Here is an 18,345-nt window from a genome sequence, read left to right on the forward strand (position 1 = left end):
TTTGACTACCTACAATAGTTTCATCTTATTTTCTCTGATAGATATGAACTTTGCAGTGATTCTTTGTCGCGCGTTGAGGGATGATCATATGATTCTATTATGTTAGCATTGTTGAGAGATTGCACTAGGCCTGACTTCCAAGCATTTATATAACATTCTGCTTGATGTTTACTACTTGTTACCTCGCTGTTTTTTATTTATTCAGATTATAAAAATCTATTTCTACTATCCATACTACACTTGTATCACCATCTCTTTGCCGAACTAGTGCACCCATACAATTTACCATTATATTGGGTGTGTTGGGGACACAAGAGATTTATTTTCTTTGATTGCTCGGTTTTTTGAGAAAGACCATCTTCATTCTACATCTCCCACGGACTGATAAACCTTAGGCCATCCACTTGAGGGAAATTTGTACAACACTCTGCACCTAGAGGCCCAACAACGTCTACAAGAATAAAAGTTACGAAGTAGACTTGCGGCCTCTCCTCCACCAGATTAGATCTTGCGACGACACTGCGAGCTCCTCCCCCCTTTCTGCACCATGCTGCTGCCTCGAGCCAATGCAGCACCGATGACAGTCGCTCTGGCTTCGCCACTGGAGCCAGTGGTCTACTCCTTCGACGAAAACCCGACGGGGATCCAATACCCTCGTGACGATGTCCTTTGCCGACCCCTCTTATGGGGGTGTTTTTACCCCAATACGAAGGTTTTCTCCTCTGCATCCGTGTGCCAGGGGAGGGGAGCTACAGGATGACGACGTCATCTTCGAGCCAGCGAAGGACGAGGTCCACGACCGCGGACCTCGAAATGGTCGGGTCCTCTTCATTGGCGTCGCCAACACCCCTCTTACCGCCGACTTTTCTCCATGGCTGGCGTACGCTATGCCGGCAACCCCCATTGTAAGCTCTCAAATCTCCCTTTGCTTATTGCTTAGGGTTCTTAGGATAGTTCAAGTTGTGTTCTAGGACAGTAGATTCGACCAAATTCGACTGGATACGATAAGAATCCACTGTTTTGGGGATGAACCAGAGTGCATGCCTACTTTGTTCATATCACATGGCTAGATTGTTCATAGTGCAGTGTTAGTTTGCATCATTTTAGTGGCACATTGTTACTATCTACTGCCACATTGTTAGTCTTAGTGCCACATTATAAGTTTCTACTGCCACATTGTTACTTTGTAGTGCCACATTGTTAGTTCTTACTGTCACATTATTAGTCTTGGTGCTGTTACTAGTGTTTTTGCTCTTAGTGCTCATGTTGCTCCTGTTTTTGTTGCCGTTGTTAGTTCTTACTGATCATCTTGCTCTTGTTGCTAGGGTATGTGAGTGCATGTGGCAGGCAAGTAGGACATAACCGAATGTCAAAAATAGTAGGTGCAAGTAGGACATACATGATCAGAGTAGGACATGTGATTGTTGGCTAGATCTGATGAGTGGTAGCTCTGATTAGGGTAGATTGTGATCACTCTTATCACTGATCATTATTAGATTTTGATCAGTGATGTCATTGATCATTGCTATCTCTGATCATTGTTAGTAGTGATCATGTGTTAGTACTGATCACATCTTGCTGAGAAGATAATGAAGACGGAGTGGGACAGAGTCGGTGGTGGTGTGCAGGTCGTCGCCGACGTGGAGGCGGCGGAGGACCTCATCCCCACTAACCGGTGGATGAAGAGGGTGGTGCTCCCTGGCAGGGTGGACTACATGAGGATGTAGCTGGCGTTGGCAGGAGGCTGACGACCGACCACGAGGAGGGTGCATGGGAACCTACCAGGTTCTACATGCAGACCAGGGACCAGGAGGACATCACCATGCTCATCATCCCGCCTAAATTTAGGTCGGTGATGAATCAATGTCTGATCACCACCCCTCCTCGCGTCGTCGACCTCTCCGCCAACAAGTGGTGTGAGCTCTGGGTCCAGGTGCACTACTTCAAGGGGCACATGGTGCTGGGGCACGGCTGGGAGTACTTCTACTCCCGGCACAAGTCCTCCTCGGCGACCTTGTAGTCTTCAGGCTCTACTGTCTCGGGCTCAAGGTGCAGATCTTCAACGCCAACAACTCCAACATCTACAGGGTCCGGTGCTCCAAGCAGAGTTGCGTCCGTGACATCGCTCATGCTATATACTCCTTCCGTCCCATAATATAAGATCGTTTTTAACACTACACTAGTGTTAAAACGCTCTTATATTGTGGGACGGAGCGAGTAGCTTGTTCCTCCTAGTCTGAACTTAAGTAGTGTAGTTTGAACTGAAACCCCATCGACTCTTTTGCTGTGAAGTTGTTCATATTTTGCCCATGGAGCAACACCCTGGGGCCTAACAAGGACATTAAATGCTCTATTTTTTAAAAACGTATGGCTAATAGTACTTGCTTTGTTCTTACTTTGATCTTGCTAATGATGATCTATGTGTGTTGTGTGCTCATAAATGGGTGGTAAGTCCATCATATTTGAAAGAGGTAAGCATATCAAGTGCTTGCACACAACTAAACAACTGTGATTTACATCTGCTCACACTTGAAACACAAAACATATGCAACCAAACAACATGCACTTAGCTGGACCTTGATGCAACGCAGACAATCAATCGACATGCACATGTTGATTTTTGTCTCCATATGTTTAGCTAGACCCAACTGGATCAAGCACACAAAAGAGTAAAAACGATGCAAGTAACCAAACACGTCTTAAGACTACTCACAATGAGGAGTAACATAGAGTAGTAACATGCATATGTTACTAATCTAAGTTACTATCTTCACAGTGAATATTAACATAGAGGTATTAACATCGAGCCTTTCATTTATTAGTTTATATGCTCATCTTACCTTGATAAGTATGAGTAACCAGTTAAGTTACTCAATTTCTCTTTCTTCTCATTAATCAGTTGTCACGTCATATTTTTTTTATTTTGCGTAGATGACATCTATAGTACTTCATCTGTCACGGTTTAGAAGGCATGGTTAAATTTACGTGCATTTTTACAATAGACAAGATTTAAGTCGCATTGCATTACTCCTAGTACCTAATTAGTACTCCATTGTACTACTTCTATATGCATGTGTAGTGTGAATGCTATTTTTAACTCATCTCACAGCCAATCAATAACCACCTAGGTTACAGAGAATTTCCATGCACGCCTTCTAAACCGTGACGAAGAAAATACCACCTATGTTATTTTCATCACGGGGAGTCTAAGAGATGATTGAATCATGGCACATGAATTTAGAGCAAGAGCTCAGGAAGGAGGTGATTTGGGAATGGAAATGGGATAAGGGACGCGTCAGATGGGTTTGGGGAATGTGTGATTAATGGGAGTGATTATGGGTAAATACGGGGCGAGGAAATCGCCTAAAATTTGAAACACATCTACGGGATTTGGAATCAATTTCGACAGTGAGATGAAAGCTAGTACATCAACATGTCTCAACCAGTCTGAAGATTTGCTCTTATCACACTTCTGCGAGGAATCGTTTCCTCTCTCTCTCTCGCCTGCCTTGCACAAGAACGAACCAGAGACAGGGGTTGATGCCATGCCCGATCGGATCGGGAAACCCCCCTTGTCGCACGCGTTCCGCGCACCGAGGACCACACGGCCACATATGCCCCCTGCCATCTTTCAAGCACCAAAACGAGGCACAAAACAGAACCTCCCCGCGCCAGACTTTGGACGAAGCGGTATAGCCGCAAAAGGAAGGAAGGATATCTCCGCATTCATTTCGACCTTATCTGCCGGTCGCCGTCGCGTCACGCCTTCCACGAGTCGGCCGCCGCCCGCACAACGCAGGTAGCCCACGGGAAACGCGAGAGCGGTCCGGCCCCGGCGCGCACAATAAAAGGCGGACCGACTCGGACGCGCCTCGCATTCTTTCAGCCCCGTCCGTCGCCGTCTCCCAAATTCCTCCGCAGGGACCCCCCCCCCCCCCCCCTCCACTCCTCTGACCCTCTCCCCGTCTTCAGCCGCGTCCCTGCTGTCGGCAACCCGCCGACGTTCCCCTCATCGTCGTCGCCATGGTTAGTAGCCCGCATCCCGCCTCCCCCCATCCCCCGTACCCCCCGCGATGGTTAGCGTTGCCTGTTCTGCTCGGCTCTGTGGAGAGGAATCTGTCTGCGAGTGTCGACGTTTAGTCCGAGCGTTGCTGTGGCAGATCCGGCGTTGCCCCGCGTGTTTTCTTGTCCGATTGGTTGAATCGATGGTTTATCTTTGGCTTTTTCGTTGACAGGACCTGACTGACTGGTGTAGATACTATACTATTGTATCGTATCTGTAGATTCTCTTGTGTGTGTATGTGGAAGAAAAGAACATTCGCTTCAGGAGGATCTAACTTTTTAAAAAGGATGCACGCTTTTCGTAGGATGCACTTTCTAGCGACTTCTTTGCGGTATCTCTTGTCTATGCTTTGCAGTCCTCGCATAGATCTCGTCAGTTTCAGATGAAGAAATCTTAGCACTGTATTTGTGGGAATTTTGCGTACATACAAGTTATATTTTTATAATTATAAAGAAGATGTGCAAGGTTTGCTTGAAGATCTGTGCTGTTTGCAGTTTGTGCTATATATACGTTTGGCTGGCATCCTGCAGTTCAGATTGTTGGTTTGTGTGCATTGCTCGAGTGCTTGATGCGTTCTCCCCATAAATCTTTATAATATGTGTGGTAACATGTCTTTCATTGCACCCTACTAAAGTTTCAAGTTTATACTTTAGTATGTACTACTAACTAGTGAGAAATGATAAATGGTGTCGGATTTTACGGACGAGTTTTTGCATTATCATTACTTGGCGGCGGGCGGGCGGTTCACCTCCTTGGTGGCTCCTGATGTGAGCCCTTAGATCTCTTACAAACTGTCGAGATGATGATCTTTTCTACTGCCAAAGTTGGAATATAATTACCCGCAAGTGCCACTAATAGTATATAATAGTAACTGACGAGGGTATCACATAGGCTAAGTTTAGCATCATGGTTTCGTTACATGTTGAGTAGTTTCTACTTTCTTATGGAGGAATCTATTAATTTGTTAATTGTATCAACGTATGGGTATTTAGGTATTTAGCAAGCATTCGGAAAATGACGAACTGCAAGTGGGTGCACTCGCACTTTTTTTATTGAAAGGTGACATTTTTGTATTTAAGAATCTAAAGAAAACTAGAAGTTTGACTGCATTTCTGTGAGGTAGCCATCTTATTTGGTCAATGGTATCAAGCAATTTTATTATGGACTCCTTTCCTCACTTGCTTCTCTTGATTTCGATGCTTGCCACCACAGAGTCAGAATATTTTTTTGCTTCTTGAGGGAGTATTAATTTCCCCATGCAACTGACGTGTATACTATGTCCGCTTGTAACCTTTCACAACTTCTAGTATATCATATGTTTTTATTATAGTTGGTTTATTATTTATATTTAGGACTCTTATATTTTGAGTTAAGATCTAACAATTAGTGATTGCTCTCAGTTAGAGTTTACTAAACTGAGAGCTAGATGTTTCTTTTCTATGTGATTCTGTCTTATTCATACATTTTCCTCATGAGCTTTGTATTTGCTTTTGTTAACTGTATAATAATAGATCAAGCAAAAGGCACAAATGTCATAGTTCACTGAGTAAACCTTAACCTTACAATTTTACTATATTTACGAGTCAATTCTAGAAGTCTGCCTTGCTCGTCCATACCTGTTACGTTCTTCCTAACGGGCAAATCAAACTCTATTTCTTGGCAAATTGGATAAATCATCAGTTAGCTCGTGATGGTATCATAGAGCTTACCTTGATTAGTCTTTGCTGTATGGCTAAAAGTTGGAATTTGTACTGTATAGCATTACTGGCATCGAGTACGGAATTAGTGTGTTGTTACTTGAAACTATTTAACACCATTATGAATGTTATTTCCTTGACTCTGTATCCAAAATAAACAATGCTTATATGTTACCCCTTCACTGATTTTTTGTGCAGACTACCTCAAGACGTGTTGCTGATAGGAAAATTGCACTATTTGAGAAGAATATCATGAAGAGGGGTTCTGTTCCGGAGACAGTCAAGAAAGGAAATGATTATCCTGTTGCACCTATCGTGCTTGGATTTTTTGTCTTCGTTGTGGTTGGGTCATGTAAGTTTCTGCATTTATGGTGTTATATGTTTGAGTTGTTGATTGTACACTCCACTTGTTTGGTATGTCAGCTTACCAACAAAAACATGTCTCAACATTTTTCTTCAAATAACTGGACCAACTAAAAGACAATCCCGATAAGTTTCTATTGGTAGGAAAATAGCATGCTCGCATTTTAGTAAGTGCAGAGAGCTTTGTATGTTTTATGGAAATTAGATTGTGCTAAACTGCTATCTTTGTAGAGAACGAACTGGTATCTTGTGCTAAACTGCAGTATTTTTTTAGAGAACCAAACTGGTAATCTTAAAGCAGTGTGTTAGTAGTGAGATATTTGGTATTTACAATATACACCATTGTTTTTTCTTTTCTTTTAAAATGTTATTCAATTCTTGGTGTAGTACTTCTGACCCTTCTAAATTTATTAGTGTATCCTGTTCGAAAAGGTTAGAAACTGTAACCCTGGTCTGATTTGATTCACATATGGTTTGTTGACAACTAATATTACTATCCGTGGGCATCAGCTACTCTAATCTGATGCAAAGGAATAGTTTATTTTTCTATAAATATTATAGAACTTGTGACTCACATTAAAGAGTTCTGCAAATGAAAAACCGCTGCATCGACAGATACTTCAAATTCCTTCTCATGTCTTGTCCACTCTTTTCTCCATGCAGCTCTGTTCCAGATCATCAGGACAGCCTCAAGCGCTGGCCTCTTCTGAGTATAATGGCGCTCTACTTATAGTGACAATGAACAGGGTTGTCATATGCAGTTGGTTGTCAGTTTAAAATAGAACTGAATGAGATAGCTGGTACTCTTGTGATGCCTGTTATACCTCTTGCCGTTGTACTTGGTGGAGTTTAAGTTATATGGAGGTCATACCATTGGACTGCTAATCTGTATCAATCGGGGCCTCACGCCATTGGAAAATTTCCATTTAATATCTGGTTATAATTTGCTTTACATACTTGAATAATGTATTCAGCGAAAATCCATTTTTGAGCCCAGGCTCATATGCACATGCCCTGATTAAAAAAATAAACATAAATACAAATAAGTCCAATTGTCTTTTGCATAGTAGATAATTTCATGTGTGATGTCCGTTTCAATTGGACATCCTCTCGCAAAAAAGACAAATTAAGGACCTCTAAAAAGTTTACTGTTTGTTCACTGTTTTTATTTAATTTATTTTTTTGCTGAGAGCTCCTTAGATGTTTAAATGATGTGAAAATTGAAGCGGATCTCACGCAAGAACTTATCTACCATGAGAGTTTTTTTTTTGGAATTTTTGGCACCGAAACGCTGCATTTCTGAGCCCGGCTCATCTGCGTCCGCCCTGATTAACTGTATTCCGTTGGTTTACTCTTAGCCGACTTGGCTGCAATCTTCTGACTCGGAATTTACAATGGGCCCTGTCCTTTGGCACTCATCCCCATCTCGCCCAAAATCATGCAAGTGCAGGATACAGATTAATATCGAGATTAAGCACGGTGCACAGTCAGCTTCAGAAGATCAATCCCCAAAGCAGCGACCTAGGTTATTTTAGGGGATGCATCTTCTTAAATCTTCCTTGCTTAAGGAGGAGTACATGGTAATAGTACGATTATCTTACAGAATACATATAATATTGTCCTGACCCGGTCAGTCTACAGTTGCTCCCTGGTAATTAGGGTAGTTATTAGTTGTTACTCGTACTACCAGTCAACCACTTGGGAGAGTGTGAGAGGGTTTCTTGGGCGTTTGATACCTGGTTTCCGGAGGAGTTGGTTAAAGGAAGTTTCGTTCGTTGCATGGTCTACCGCAACTGCATCACTCGTGGAGATGAGATTGGTCGGATCTGAACTCCACCTTCCCAGATCCTTGCCGTAGAGCTCATGTCTTTGGCGCAAGGACGCCAGGAATCCATCGTGTGTGATGCCTAAAGGCGGATTCGTGTGGAGGGGTTCATTCTGCGGGAATGAAGAGGATTGGAGTCTAGGGATTCTCGTCTCACCGCTGAAATGCTCATCCAACTACATATCTTGTTGAACTGCATCTTGCTCAGGTTCGTGGACAAATGCCAACCAGCAGGTCCGGCATTCGCCTCTATTTCTTTGCATCCAGTTCGTTGTGGAGAGGTGAAAGTTTTGAAATGAAATAGTAGTAGGTGTAGGTGGCATGCACGGCGCAGCACGCTGGGATGAGTTGATCAATTAACAATTTCCACGCTGCTCACACTTCTTGACCTCATCTTAGTACGTGATCACCACCAATGTGCAGAGTACCTGACGGAAAGATCGCCGGAGCCGGCCTGATTCCTCGGAGATGGCGAAGCCGGGAAGGCGCCCTGTAAACAAGTATGCACTTGCCGCCACCGTGCTCTCGGCGGCGACGCCCCTCTTCTTGGGCTACGGTGAGAATGAACTCCCACGCATGCAAGTGTCTCCGTGTTGTGATCCATTGCCACACTGTTCAATTTGCAAGTGCGTGTTGACGCAGACCTGGCCATGGTGAGCAGCACGGCCGTGCTCGCGGAGGCCGACCTGAGGCTCCTGGCGTGCATAGTGGTGCTCTCCACCCTCGTGGGCGCGTTCACCGCCGTGGTAGCGCAGTGCCTCATCGGGGACCGCCGCACCGTCCTCCTCTCTGCCGCGGTGCTCTGCGTTGGCGCGCTCGCCAGGGGGCTCGCCGCCGGCCCCGCGGCGTTCGCGGCCGGTGTCTTCGTCAACGGCGTCGGCATGGGCCAGGCGCTCATGATCGTCCCGGCGTACGTCGCCGAGCTCAGCCCCTCCTCGGTGCGCGGCGCCCTCACCTCCCACCCGGACGGCTTCGTGTACCTCGGCTGCATCCTCGGCTCCCTCTGCTACTCCACGGGCTTCTTGAAGCTCCCGGCGCACCTCGCCTGGTGGCTGACCATAGTCTCCGGAACGGCCGTTCCGGCCTCGCTCAGCTTCGCCGTCCTTCTCATGCCGGAGTCGCCCCGGTGGCTCGTGGCCAGGGACCAGGTGACCAAGGCCCGGCGTGTGCTCTCCAGAACGTCTGCGACGCTGGAGGAGGCGGAGCTCCGTTGGCTTGAGATAAAAGCCGAGCTCGGCACGCCGCACGATGGCACCGAAGAGAAGGTGGCGACGTCGGTGACACGTAACCGGTGGAAGAAGGAGTGCGCGATATGGCGGGAGCTGCTGGCGAGGCCGACGGAGCCTCTCCCCCGCGCGGTCGTCAGCGCGCTGGTCGCCAAGGTCTTCGCATCCGGCATGGGGCGCATGTCCCAGTACGTGCAGCGCGCGTTCCTCGACGTCGGCGTCTCGTCGGCCCGGCAGATGCCGAGGGCGCTGCTGGCGTTCGGGATCGTCGTGGTGATGTCCTTCTCCGTGTCGCTGGTCCTCGTGGAGCTCGGCTTGCTGCTGGTGACGGCACTCGCCGCAGGAAGCCGCGCGCCGTCCCACCCCATGCCGCACCGGGGCGGCCACGTCGGCATGACCCGGCGGCAGGAGCAGCTGAAGCGGTCGAGGGGGATGTCCGCGACCATGCTGCTGTCGCTGATAGCGCTGGTGTGGATCGCGCCCGGGCCGGCGCAGTGGGCGGACGCTGCGTCGTCGTCCGGCAGCAGCCGGTGGCTGTGGGCGGCGGCAGCCGTGGCGAACACGGCGTCGGTCTTGTGGAGCTTCGCGAGGGCGTACGGTGCCACCTCCGTTCCCGTGCACGGGGGCTTGCTCGTTTGCCCCGCGGTCGGCGTGCTCGTGTGGATGTTCTTTTGTGCGTGCCTTCTTGGCGCGAGGAGGAGGCGAGCCAGCTTCATTCACGTACGGTCTTTCCCAATAACCACGTCCGCCGCTAGTCTAGCCAGCTTGATCCACGGCTGAACGGGCGACGGCACCGCAGGCAAGGATGGGTTCCCTCCGGTCATTGGCCAGGCGATGCTAGCGACGCCATTCTTGCATTTCTCCTGTGCGTGCGCGCTAACGAGGACTGGCGATAGCACGCAGTCGGTGCCTCGTGGATGTTCGTGCGGGAATGGAAAATGTTACAGTAGAAATTTGGGAGCAGAGTTCCGATCGGTCGTTATCGCTCAGAACGACAATGTCATTGTTGCTCGGCATTAAGAAGGGGAAATTCACGATCTCTAAGAGCGCTTCGACCAGCGCCCAAAAAAGGAATTTACAGCGTGCGTCTAGTTTTTTTAACGCGCCGACAAGCGCCGGCTCTAGCAGTCGCAACATATTTTAGCATGTGCGCGGCGCTTCGACAGACGCTGCAAATTAAAACATAAAATTAGTCCAACACTTATAGATAATATAGATAATATAGATAATAAAATTAGTCCAACACGATAATAAACTATATAGATAGATAAAACTATTTAGAGACGTCACTGTGGGTGCTGTCCGAGGTAGATAGCCATGCGTCCTCCCAACATTCATCGTCAGAAGTGAAGATGGACGTTCCACCATTGTCGACAACCACGCACTGCAATATAGCGAGTAACTTGCGTCGACGCCGGTCGTGTCGTTCCTCGCGACGCCTTGCCGTCCTCTCCGCCTAGAAGGCGTTCTCGGCGGCGACGTCCTCCGGGTAGCGCCGGCGCCACTCCGCCATGGCTTGTTGGTCCTCCTCGGCGACGAGGAGCCAGCGCTGCCGCCGATGGTGCTCCTCACGGTCCTGGTCTGTTATCAGACGAAGCGGAGGGGCGAGGTCCCGCGCCTGCTCGCGCGTGTAGACATCCTGAAAGTTCATCCGCGCACAAGGCCTCCCTAGGCGCCACGCTGCAGCGTCGTACGCGCGGGCGGCCTCGTGCGAGGTTTCGAAGGTGTCGAGGCTGAGGCGAACATCGTCGAACCTGATCTCGGCGTAGTAGACGCTGAAGCGGCGCTCGCGGACGCCGCGGTAGCCCGAGGATCCACGGTGGCGCGGCGACATGGTGGCAGAGGAAGCGACGAGGGAGCGACAGAGACAGCGGCGAGGAAGCGGCAGATGGCGCGTGGCTATGACCAGCCGCGTGGCGAGCGCTCCATTTTATAGGCGCATTGAAAGCGGTGCGCCAAATCTAGCACGCGGCCGCCCGCTTTCTCCCGCACGCGCAATAGTTTACCGCACGCGCTATTTTTCCGCGTCCGTTCCAGCGCGTGATTTCGTCCCGCGCGTGCTAAAAGTTCAGTTTACTGCGCGTGCGCATTTTTTAGCGCCGCTGTTGGAGATGCTCTAACTTCTCTCGTCCGGGAAAAGCGATCAGGGAAGCGACAAAGTCCTCCCGCGCTCTGCCGGCGAGACCGTGGCATCTCTTGCTCTCCGGTCGTCGTTCCGTTAACGGATGGGCGAGGGAACCCGACTCTTCACTCGGCTGTAGTTAGGGCATCTACAGCCGGAAGTTGCAAATCCGGTCCCTCAAATCGTTCGCGGACATCCGTTTTAAACCTCTACTTTTTCATCTGCGCAGCCGCATCTTTCATATTTTTTCTGATATGCCTGGTCATCTGCACGGGATCGTGGACAAGAAAAGAGAGAGAGAAATGAATAAAGAAAAAAAAATGTCCGGGATGGGGTCGCGTTGTACGTAGCGGACCGACCGGACGCGTCCGGAGCCCTCATATCATCCTCGTTGTTGAGATGAATATGATGGGTGTCGGTCAGTCTAGGCATTTGAGATGGGTATGAGGGGTCCGGCTGGGTTAATTTTTTATGATTGATAAGTGACCAGACGAGTTGTTTTAACGTTTGAAGCGGGTTTGAGGGGTCCGCTGTAGATGCTCTTAGGGTTAGGTTTATTGTGTTCACGGCATTTGGATGGCAATGACGTTGGCGTTCGGAATAAAAATTTCCCGATCTCAGTCCCATCTTGATGACTCCTTGGTGGTGAACTCGAGGGATATGTGGGATCTAATGGTGTTTGTTGTGCCTATGGCGGATCTCATCCTGTGTGGTGCCGTCTTTGTTTGGAAGAAAATGGAAGTCGACGAACAAGGTTGGAGGCTTGTGGGTGGTAGTTTCAGTTTTCTGCCTTGACGACATTGACGAGATGTAGTTTTGGTGTTTTGCCTCATGGACATGTAGTTTTGGTGTTTTGCCTCGATGACATGTAGTGGATCTAGATTTCGAGAAGCACGGGATGATCCCCGATCGACGCGCCACAACGATAATGGCTTTGCCGGCGGCAGGTCTTTTCTTTGACTCACAAAGCCTTTATGGATGATGGTGTTTCTTCGTCTCCGAAGATGGCAAGTGGCAACAATGGCTGTCGCAAAAATCTGCTTCAATGAAGTTTTCTTGTAAATGTTTCTAGACATGTGTCATCTCTCTTGTTCTATCATGGTTTTCGTGATTTCGTGTTGTAATATGACATTTGTTTAATCTTTTTTGTAGTGGTTTTTGTGATTTTGTGTTGTAATGTGACATTTGTTTAATGATATACAAAATTTCTTAAGAAAAGAAGGGGAAATTCCATTGTATTTACGCAGACGGAAAGTAGTATAGTATAGTATCGACGTACAGGTAGGCGTCCATGAGTTTTTTCAGTGATCTATAGGTAATTGTTCGTGCGAACTGACTGTGATTGTATGATTAGAGGAAACATGATATTTTTAGTCCATCGGGGTTTAAATCCTGGTTCTCGAATTTATTTTTGGATTTATTTTAAGATTTCTGGCGATGTACATTTAGTGGCAGGAGACGTTTCATCGATGAAGAGGTGCCTACGGTGAGTTTGTAAATTTCAAGATGATATGCCCGCTCAGTCTCTCAAAGATGCTCATACAGATAAGTATGCGTGTGTGCGTTCATAGAGATAGCACATGCACGTATAAATAAGCGTTTGCATTTGTACTGTGTTTAACAAAAATATAGATAATTGTTTGTACATTGCTGCAAGTGTGGAAATGCATACCAATTCTGCTTAATGAACTACAGTAGGAATATATATTGGATATTCGTATTTATTTAAAAATGGTTTTCGCCCGTCGTTGTAACGGGAGAAGAAAAATGCATCATCTTCAATGGCCATGGATGCTTTTTGCTGCATCACCGAGATGCATCATCACTCTCAATTTGATGAAACCATGTACATTTTTAAAACTCGTGAATATATTTGAAATCACGGATATTCTTCAAATTTGTGAACATTTTTAAAAAGTTTCAAACATTTTAAAACTCAATTTCTTTTTGAATTCATGAACATTTATACTACAAATGCACACATTTTTTTAATTGTGAGTAATTGTAAACAATTCTCTTGAATCGACAAACATTTATTTGGAAGTTGATGGATCATTTTCTAAATTCACGGACATTTTTTTATTTAATGAACATTGTTTGAAATGCATGATCATTATTTGAATCAGTGAAGATTTTAAGAATGAATAAATAATTCTGTAAGTTATGAACATTTTTTGAATTTTTAGGATATTTTTTCACGCATGAAATTTCTTTGAAATGGCATCTTTTTGTTCAATTTCAATAAAAAATAATAATGCACAGACTTTTTAAAAAAGCATAAACATTTATTTCTCAAATATTTGTTTAAAAGTTTTGAGCATTTATTTAATAAACAAACTTCTTTTTACAAAATTCTGAATGTTTTTTTAATGCACAAATATTTATGATTTATTAAACATTTTATTTCAAAATTATCACTTATTTATTTTTTTAAAAAAAATTGAAGCCCCAAATTGTATGAAGTAAAAAAGACAAAAAGTAAAATTAAATTAGAAACAGGTCATCCGGACATGGGCGAGCCCAAATCTGCGCGTCCTTCCGGTGCGTTGGTCCCTACCGCATGGAACGGCCCAGACGGGGAGTTTACCTGTGTGAAACATTTTTTATCACTTATAAGTGACATTGATGGATAATATTTTACAATTTGGAGGATAATTTTCATGGCGTACCATCCAAAGCAATAATCCCTTTATTATCAGATATATAGATTTATGATCTTGATTAGGAAAGTGATCAGGTAACAGTAATTACGAAGTTGTCTTCTATACCTATTAATATATTTTTTATATTCTTAGTTCGTCTTGCTATTTTATAGAAAATCCTCTGGTGTTTTTAACATTAAACCCGCAGTATATTTAAATATTTTTTTAAAATACTCATATCTTCTAAACCGTAACTTCAAATTTAACATGTTATATATGGAATTTGATTAGAAAAATATGTAGAGTTTGAATATGATGTTACTTTACATGTTAAACATTTAATAAGTTTTTTTTATCAAGGATGCAATTTTAATAAATAATTCATTATTCGTCTTTCTTTCATAGCGGTACTAGTCCGGATTAAGGATAAACACGTCAACCAAATCAGGATTGGAGATGAAATTGAAGGCCACTTGTCCGTTTCTTTGTATGTATTAAATCTACATGCAAGCCGTGTTAAAATAGAAGACCCATGGAATCTTAAACTGAACTTTTGGAGGGTAAGACCATATGTGTTTGTGCCGTAACTACGAAGTCTCAGATTATAGACATTTTTTATAAATTAAGAGCGTATGATTTTCTTTTCTTTCGTTGCAACGCACGGGCCCTTTTGCTAGTGCATTACAAAGAAAAAAATCAAACCATCATTGCAAAGGAAATAATATGTTACGGCATCTCCAAGGATGACTTATAAATTTGCTTCCGCATCCGCAGACTGGTCCAATACTACCCGCATACAGTTCAAACAGTGGTTTAAATATACTGGACGTACTTCATGTAAATCGACTGATTTTTTATATAGATCAGAGCACATTCATTACATTTTTAACATTATTCGTTAAAAAAGAGAGCTATCGGAGCTAAACCTATCCTACGATAACGCCCAACTTCCAGCGACCACGTTCTTCATCTATCGTCTTGATGAGCATCGACGGGGTTCAAGACCCGTGAAGTAAAGGTGCAGTCTCCAACAAGGAAGAGTAGAACATGAATGACGTATCGGCTCACATGGGACACAGGGCATGTCGCCTCCCGTTGCCCTACTCATCCTTGAAGGACCGTGGTATATCCATCATTGGTCGACTCCCTGCGCCGCTAGTGCGTGTGCTGACGCGTTCGCGTCCAGTTACGCCACCACTTTGTCACGAGCGAAGCGTTGAGCACGTGTGGCCTCGTTAATCGCCCGCTGCTCTGTAACGAAGTTCAAGTTTGTAGCGATCATGGCGGCCACGACCTCCTTGCTCTCACGCTTGCTGTAGTTTTGGCCCTTCGCCAGCCGGTGTTGCTCGAGGAGAAAGAGATTGTATCGTTGCTCCTCCTGTGCATGCTGGAACATCGACATAGGAGTCTGTCGGCGTTCTGGGAATGGGGATACCCAGACCTGCCTGCCTGCGGCCCAGGGCTGGCCCACTTCATCGACGTAAAACCAACGGACCCGGCATCACCTAAGACAAGGCCCTCGCGAGGGGCCAAGCCTCGCGAAGATGAACAACATCCAGACCCACAGGGGGCCTCCTCAGGACCCCTCCGGAGCGGCGAATATTCCGAGGCGAGGCCCAGCCTCAGGAGTCAAGGCTGACGCAGAGGAAGGACATGCGGGCAGCAGACAACAGGGTGGAGCAGTTCCCCATTTAGTGCAGAAGGGGCAAGGATGTACCAGAGTTCCAAAGGCATCTTCCAAAGGTGTCCCTTCTGGTGCAACAAGGTTGTCACCGCCCACCAGCAGGACAGACGTCATCCTCGGGCCCGTCCCTGCAGCGCAGGCAGCCACTTTGCAGGCGAAGACCACCTTTGGGTAGGGGAGTGTGTTCCCCTGTTCCCCTTCAAAATTGGTCGATGTGGGATCCCTTCCCGCCAAAACGATAAGGGTAGAGGACCGGGGCCGTCACTATAAATAGAGGATAGGTTGCTTCGTAGAAGGGGATGGGATCCGAACCATTCATTCACCCACCAGCACCACGCAAAGCCACCCAGCCTCTGAAGGCTCCCAAGCATTGTACTAGTTCATCCACCAACCTCCGCGAGAGGCAATCCATCAAAGCAGGAGTAGAGTTTTACGCTTCACAGCGACCCGAACCTGGGTAAACTATTGTGCTCTCTTTTTCCCTCGCCATCGAGTGAGTTTCCTGCCATCCCAAGCGAGTAGCGAGCTAGGTGAGGCGAACCAGTGAGAGATCTTTGTACACGCCCCTGAGTTCGAATCTTTAGGGTATTGCGGAGCCCGAAATCCGACATTTGGCGCGCCAGGTAGGGGCGTGTCAAGGTCCCTGTCAGGACTCGGGCCACTGAATATGATCACACTCATGGCGGGGAGACGACGAATCGGCCCGGAGAGGCGGGCCGCCCGCGTGGCGCGGACGGCGCAGGCGGGCCGAGACACCCAGGGACGCTCCGTCACCCCGACGACCGGTGTCCATGCTGGACAGGCTCCCAACGGGCGCCAGGGGCTGCCGCCTTCACCAACCACATGGCGTCCCCTCATCGCCTCGGCCCTTCCACACGTCCAGGCGACTCCCTCCCCCATTCGGGTCTGTCAGCACACGACGCACATGCATGTCGCACTCCTGGTGGCACACGAGCTCACGCGCCAACATACCGCCCTCCACCATCGTGTCAGAGGCTCAGAGCGCGACCTTGGGCGCGACACCGCTGGCGAAACCCAAGCGCGCCCCCGTGCGAGCCGCCCTCGCTGGCCTGCATCACCAGGTATTACGACGGGAGGACCATGCGGGCGCGCCCAGAACATCCACTCAGGCCCGCCCCTACTGGGGATCCGGCGGGAGCCACTAGAGGCACGGGATTTGGCCGCACTAGGAAGGCGTCATCTAGCACTCTCCGACATGCTTCGTGGCGCAAGGAGGGAGTACGGGAGGCCCGACTACATCAAACCTTGGGGCGCCCACAGTCCGACAACGATCGCATCGGCGCACCACGGGCTACGGAGGGGGCAACGCAGATCATCACTACGGCAGGAGGCATGCACGCGACCCCGCGGGCAGCCCCCACGCAAACATGTATGAAACAGCACCGCGGGGGTGGCAACGTCTGGGTCTGGGGACCGGGGACCTCTCGCCTTGGACAGGGTGGATGCACCTTTGTGTCCAGGGCGAGGGGCTCCAGCCCAGGGAATGAGGGTGGAGCACACACCCATGTTCCTGGGCCAGACGATCCCAACCTGGGGGCTGGGGGTGGTATATCCGCCCCTGCCCCCAAGGCCCGTGGCGCCCGCCTAGGGACTCAGGGTGGAACACATGCCCATGTCGCCTGCGCGGGCTCCGTTCAATCGCCGGCAGGTGTTCGGGTACCCACCGTTGCCCTTAGGTCGTGCTAGTCTGGCCTGGGCGCATGGCCGAGGGTGTTGGAAATATGCCCTAGAGGCAATAATAAAATGATTATTATCATATTTCCTTCTTCATGATAATCGTCTATTGTTCATGCTATAATTGTATTAACAGGAAACAGTAATACATGTGTGAATAAATAGATCACAATGTGTCCCTAGCAAGCCTCTAGTTGGCTAGCTCGTTAGTCAATAGATGATCATGGTTTCCTGATCATGGGCATTAGATGTCATTGATAACGGGATCACATCATTGGGAGAATGATGTGATGGACGAGACCCAATCCTAAGCATAGCATTAGATCGTATTGTTCGTATGCTAAAGCTTTTCTAATGTCAAGTGTATTTTCCTTCGACCGTGAGATTGTGCAACTCCCGGATACCGTAGGAGTGCTTTGGGTGTATCAAACGTCACAACGTAACTGGGTGACTATAAAGGTGCACTACGGGTACCTCTGAAAGTGTCTGTTGGGTTGGTACGAATCGAGATCGGGATTTGTCACTCCGTGTGACGGAGAGGTATCTCTGGGCCCACTCGGTAGAACATCATCATGAGCTCAATGTGACTAAGGAGTTAGTCACACGATGACGTGTTACGGAACGAGTAAAGAGACTTATCGGTAACGAGATTGAACAAGGTATAGGTATACCGACGATCGAATCTCAGGCAAGTTCTATACTGACAGACAAAGGAAATTGTATATGGGATTGATTGAATCCTTGACATCGTGGTTCATCCGATGAGATCTTCATGGAACGTGTGGGAGCCACCATGGGTATCCAGATCCCGCTGATGGTTATTGGCCGGAGAACGTCTCGGTCATGTCTGCATGCTTCCCGAACCCGTAGGGTCTACACACTTAAGGTTCGATGACACTAAGGTTATAGGGAAATGTTATACGAGGTTACCAAAAGTTGTTCGGAGTCCCGGATGAGATCCCGGACGTCACGAGGAACTCCAAAATGGTCCGGAGGTAAAGATTGATATATAGGATGGATGGTTTTGG

General features: G+C 47.4%; 2 protein-coding genes across 2 annotated transcripts; both read left to right on the forward strand.

Moving 5' to 3' along the window:
* The first annotated feature begins 3,918 nt into the window (after positions 1-3,918).
* LOC123425555 (probable stress-associated endoplasmic reticulum protein) lies at positions 3,919-7,075 on the forward strand. Its single transcript, XM_045109247.1, has 3 exons — positions 3,919-4,026; positions 5,959-6,112; positions 6,787-7,075. Exons 1-3 carry the CDS (start codon positions 4,024-4,026, stop codon positions 6,831-6,833), a joined length of 204 nt encoding a protein of 67 aa, XP_044965182.1. The 5' UTR covers positions 3,919-4,023; the 3' UTR covers positions 6,834-7,075.
* Positions 7,076-7,161: 86 nt separating this feature from the next.
* LOC123425554 (putative polyol transporter 1) lies at positions 7,162-10,275 on the forward strand. The gene is made up of 3 exons (XM_045109246.1): positions 7,162-8,156; positions 8,372-8,504; positions 8,591-10,275. The coding sequence occupies exons 2-3, from the start codon at positions 8,417-8,419 to the stop codon at positions 9,952-9,954; spliced, it is 1,452 nt and encodes a 483-aa protein (XP_044965181.1). The 5' UTR covers positions 7,162-8,156; positions 8,372-8,416; the 3' UTR covers positions 9,955-10,275.
* Positions 10,276-18,345: the final 8,070 nt, after the last annotated feature.

Source organism: Hordeum vulgare, chromosome 2H (genome assembly GCF_904849725.1).
Source record: "Hordeum vulgare subsp. vulgare chromosome 2H, MorexV3_pseudomolecules_assembly, whole genome shotgun sequence".
NCBI lineage: Eukaryota > Viridiplantae > Streptophyta > Magnoliopsida > Poales > Poaceae > Hordeum > Hordeum vulgare.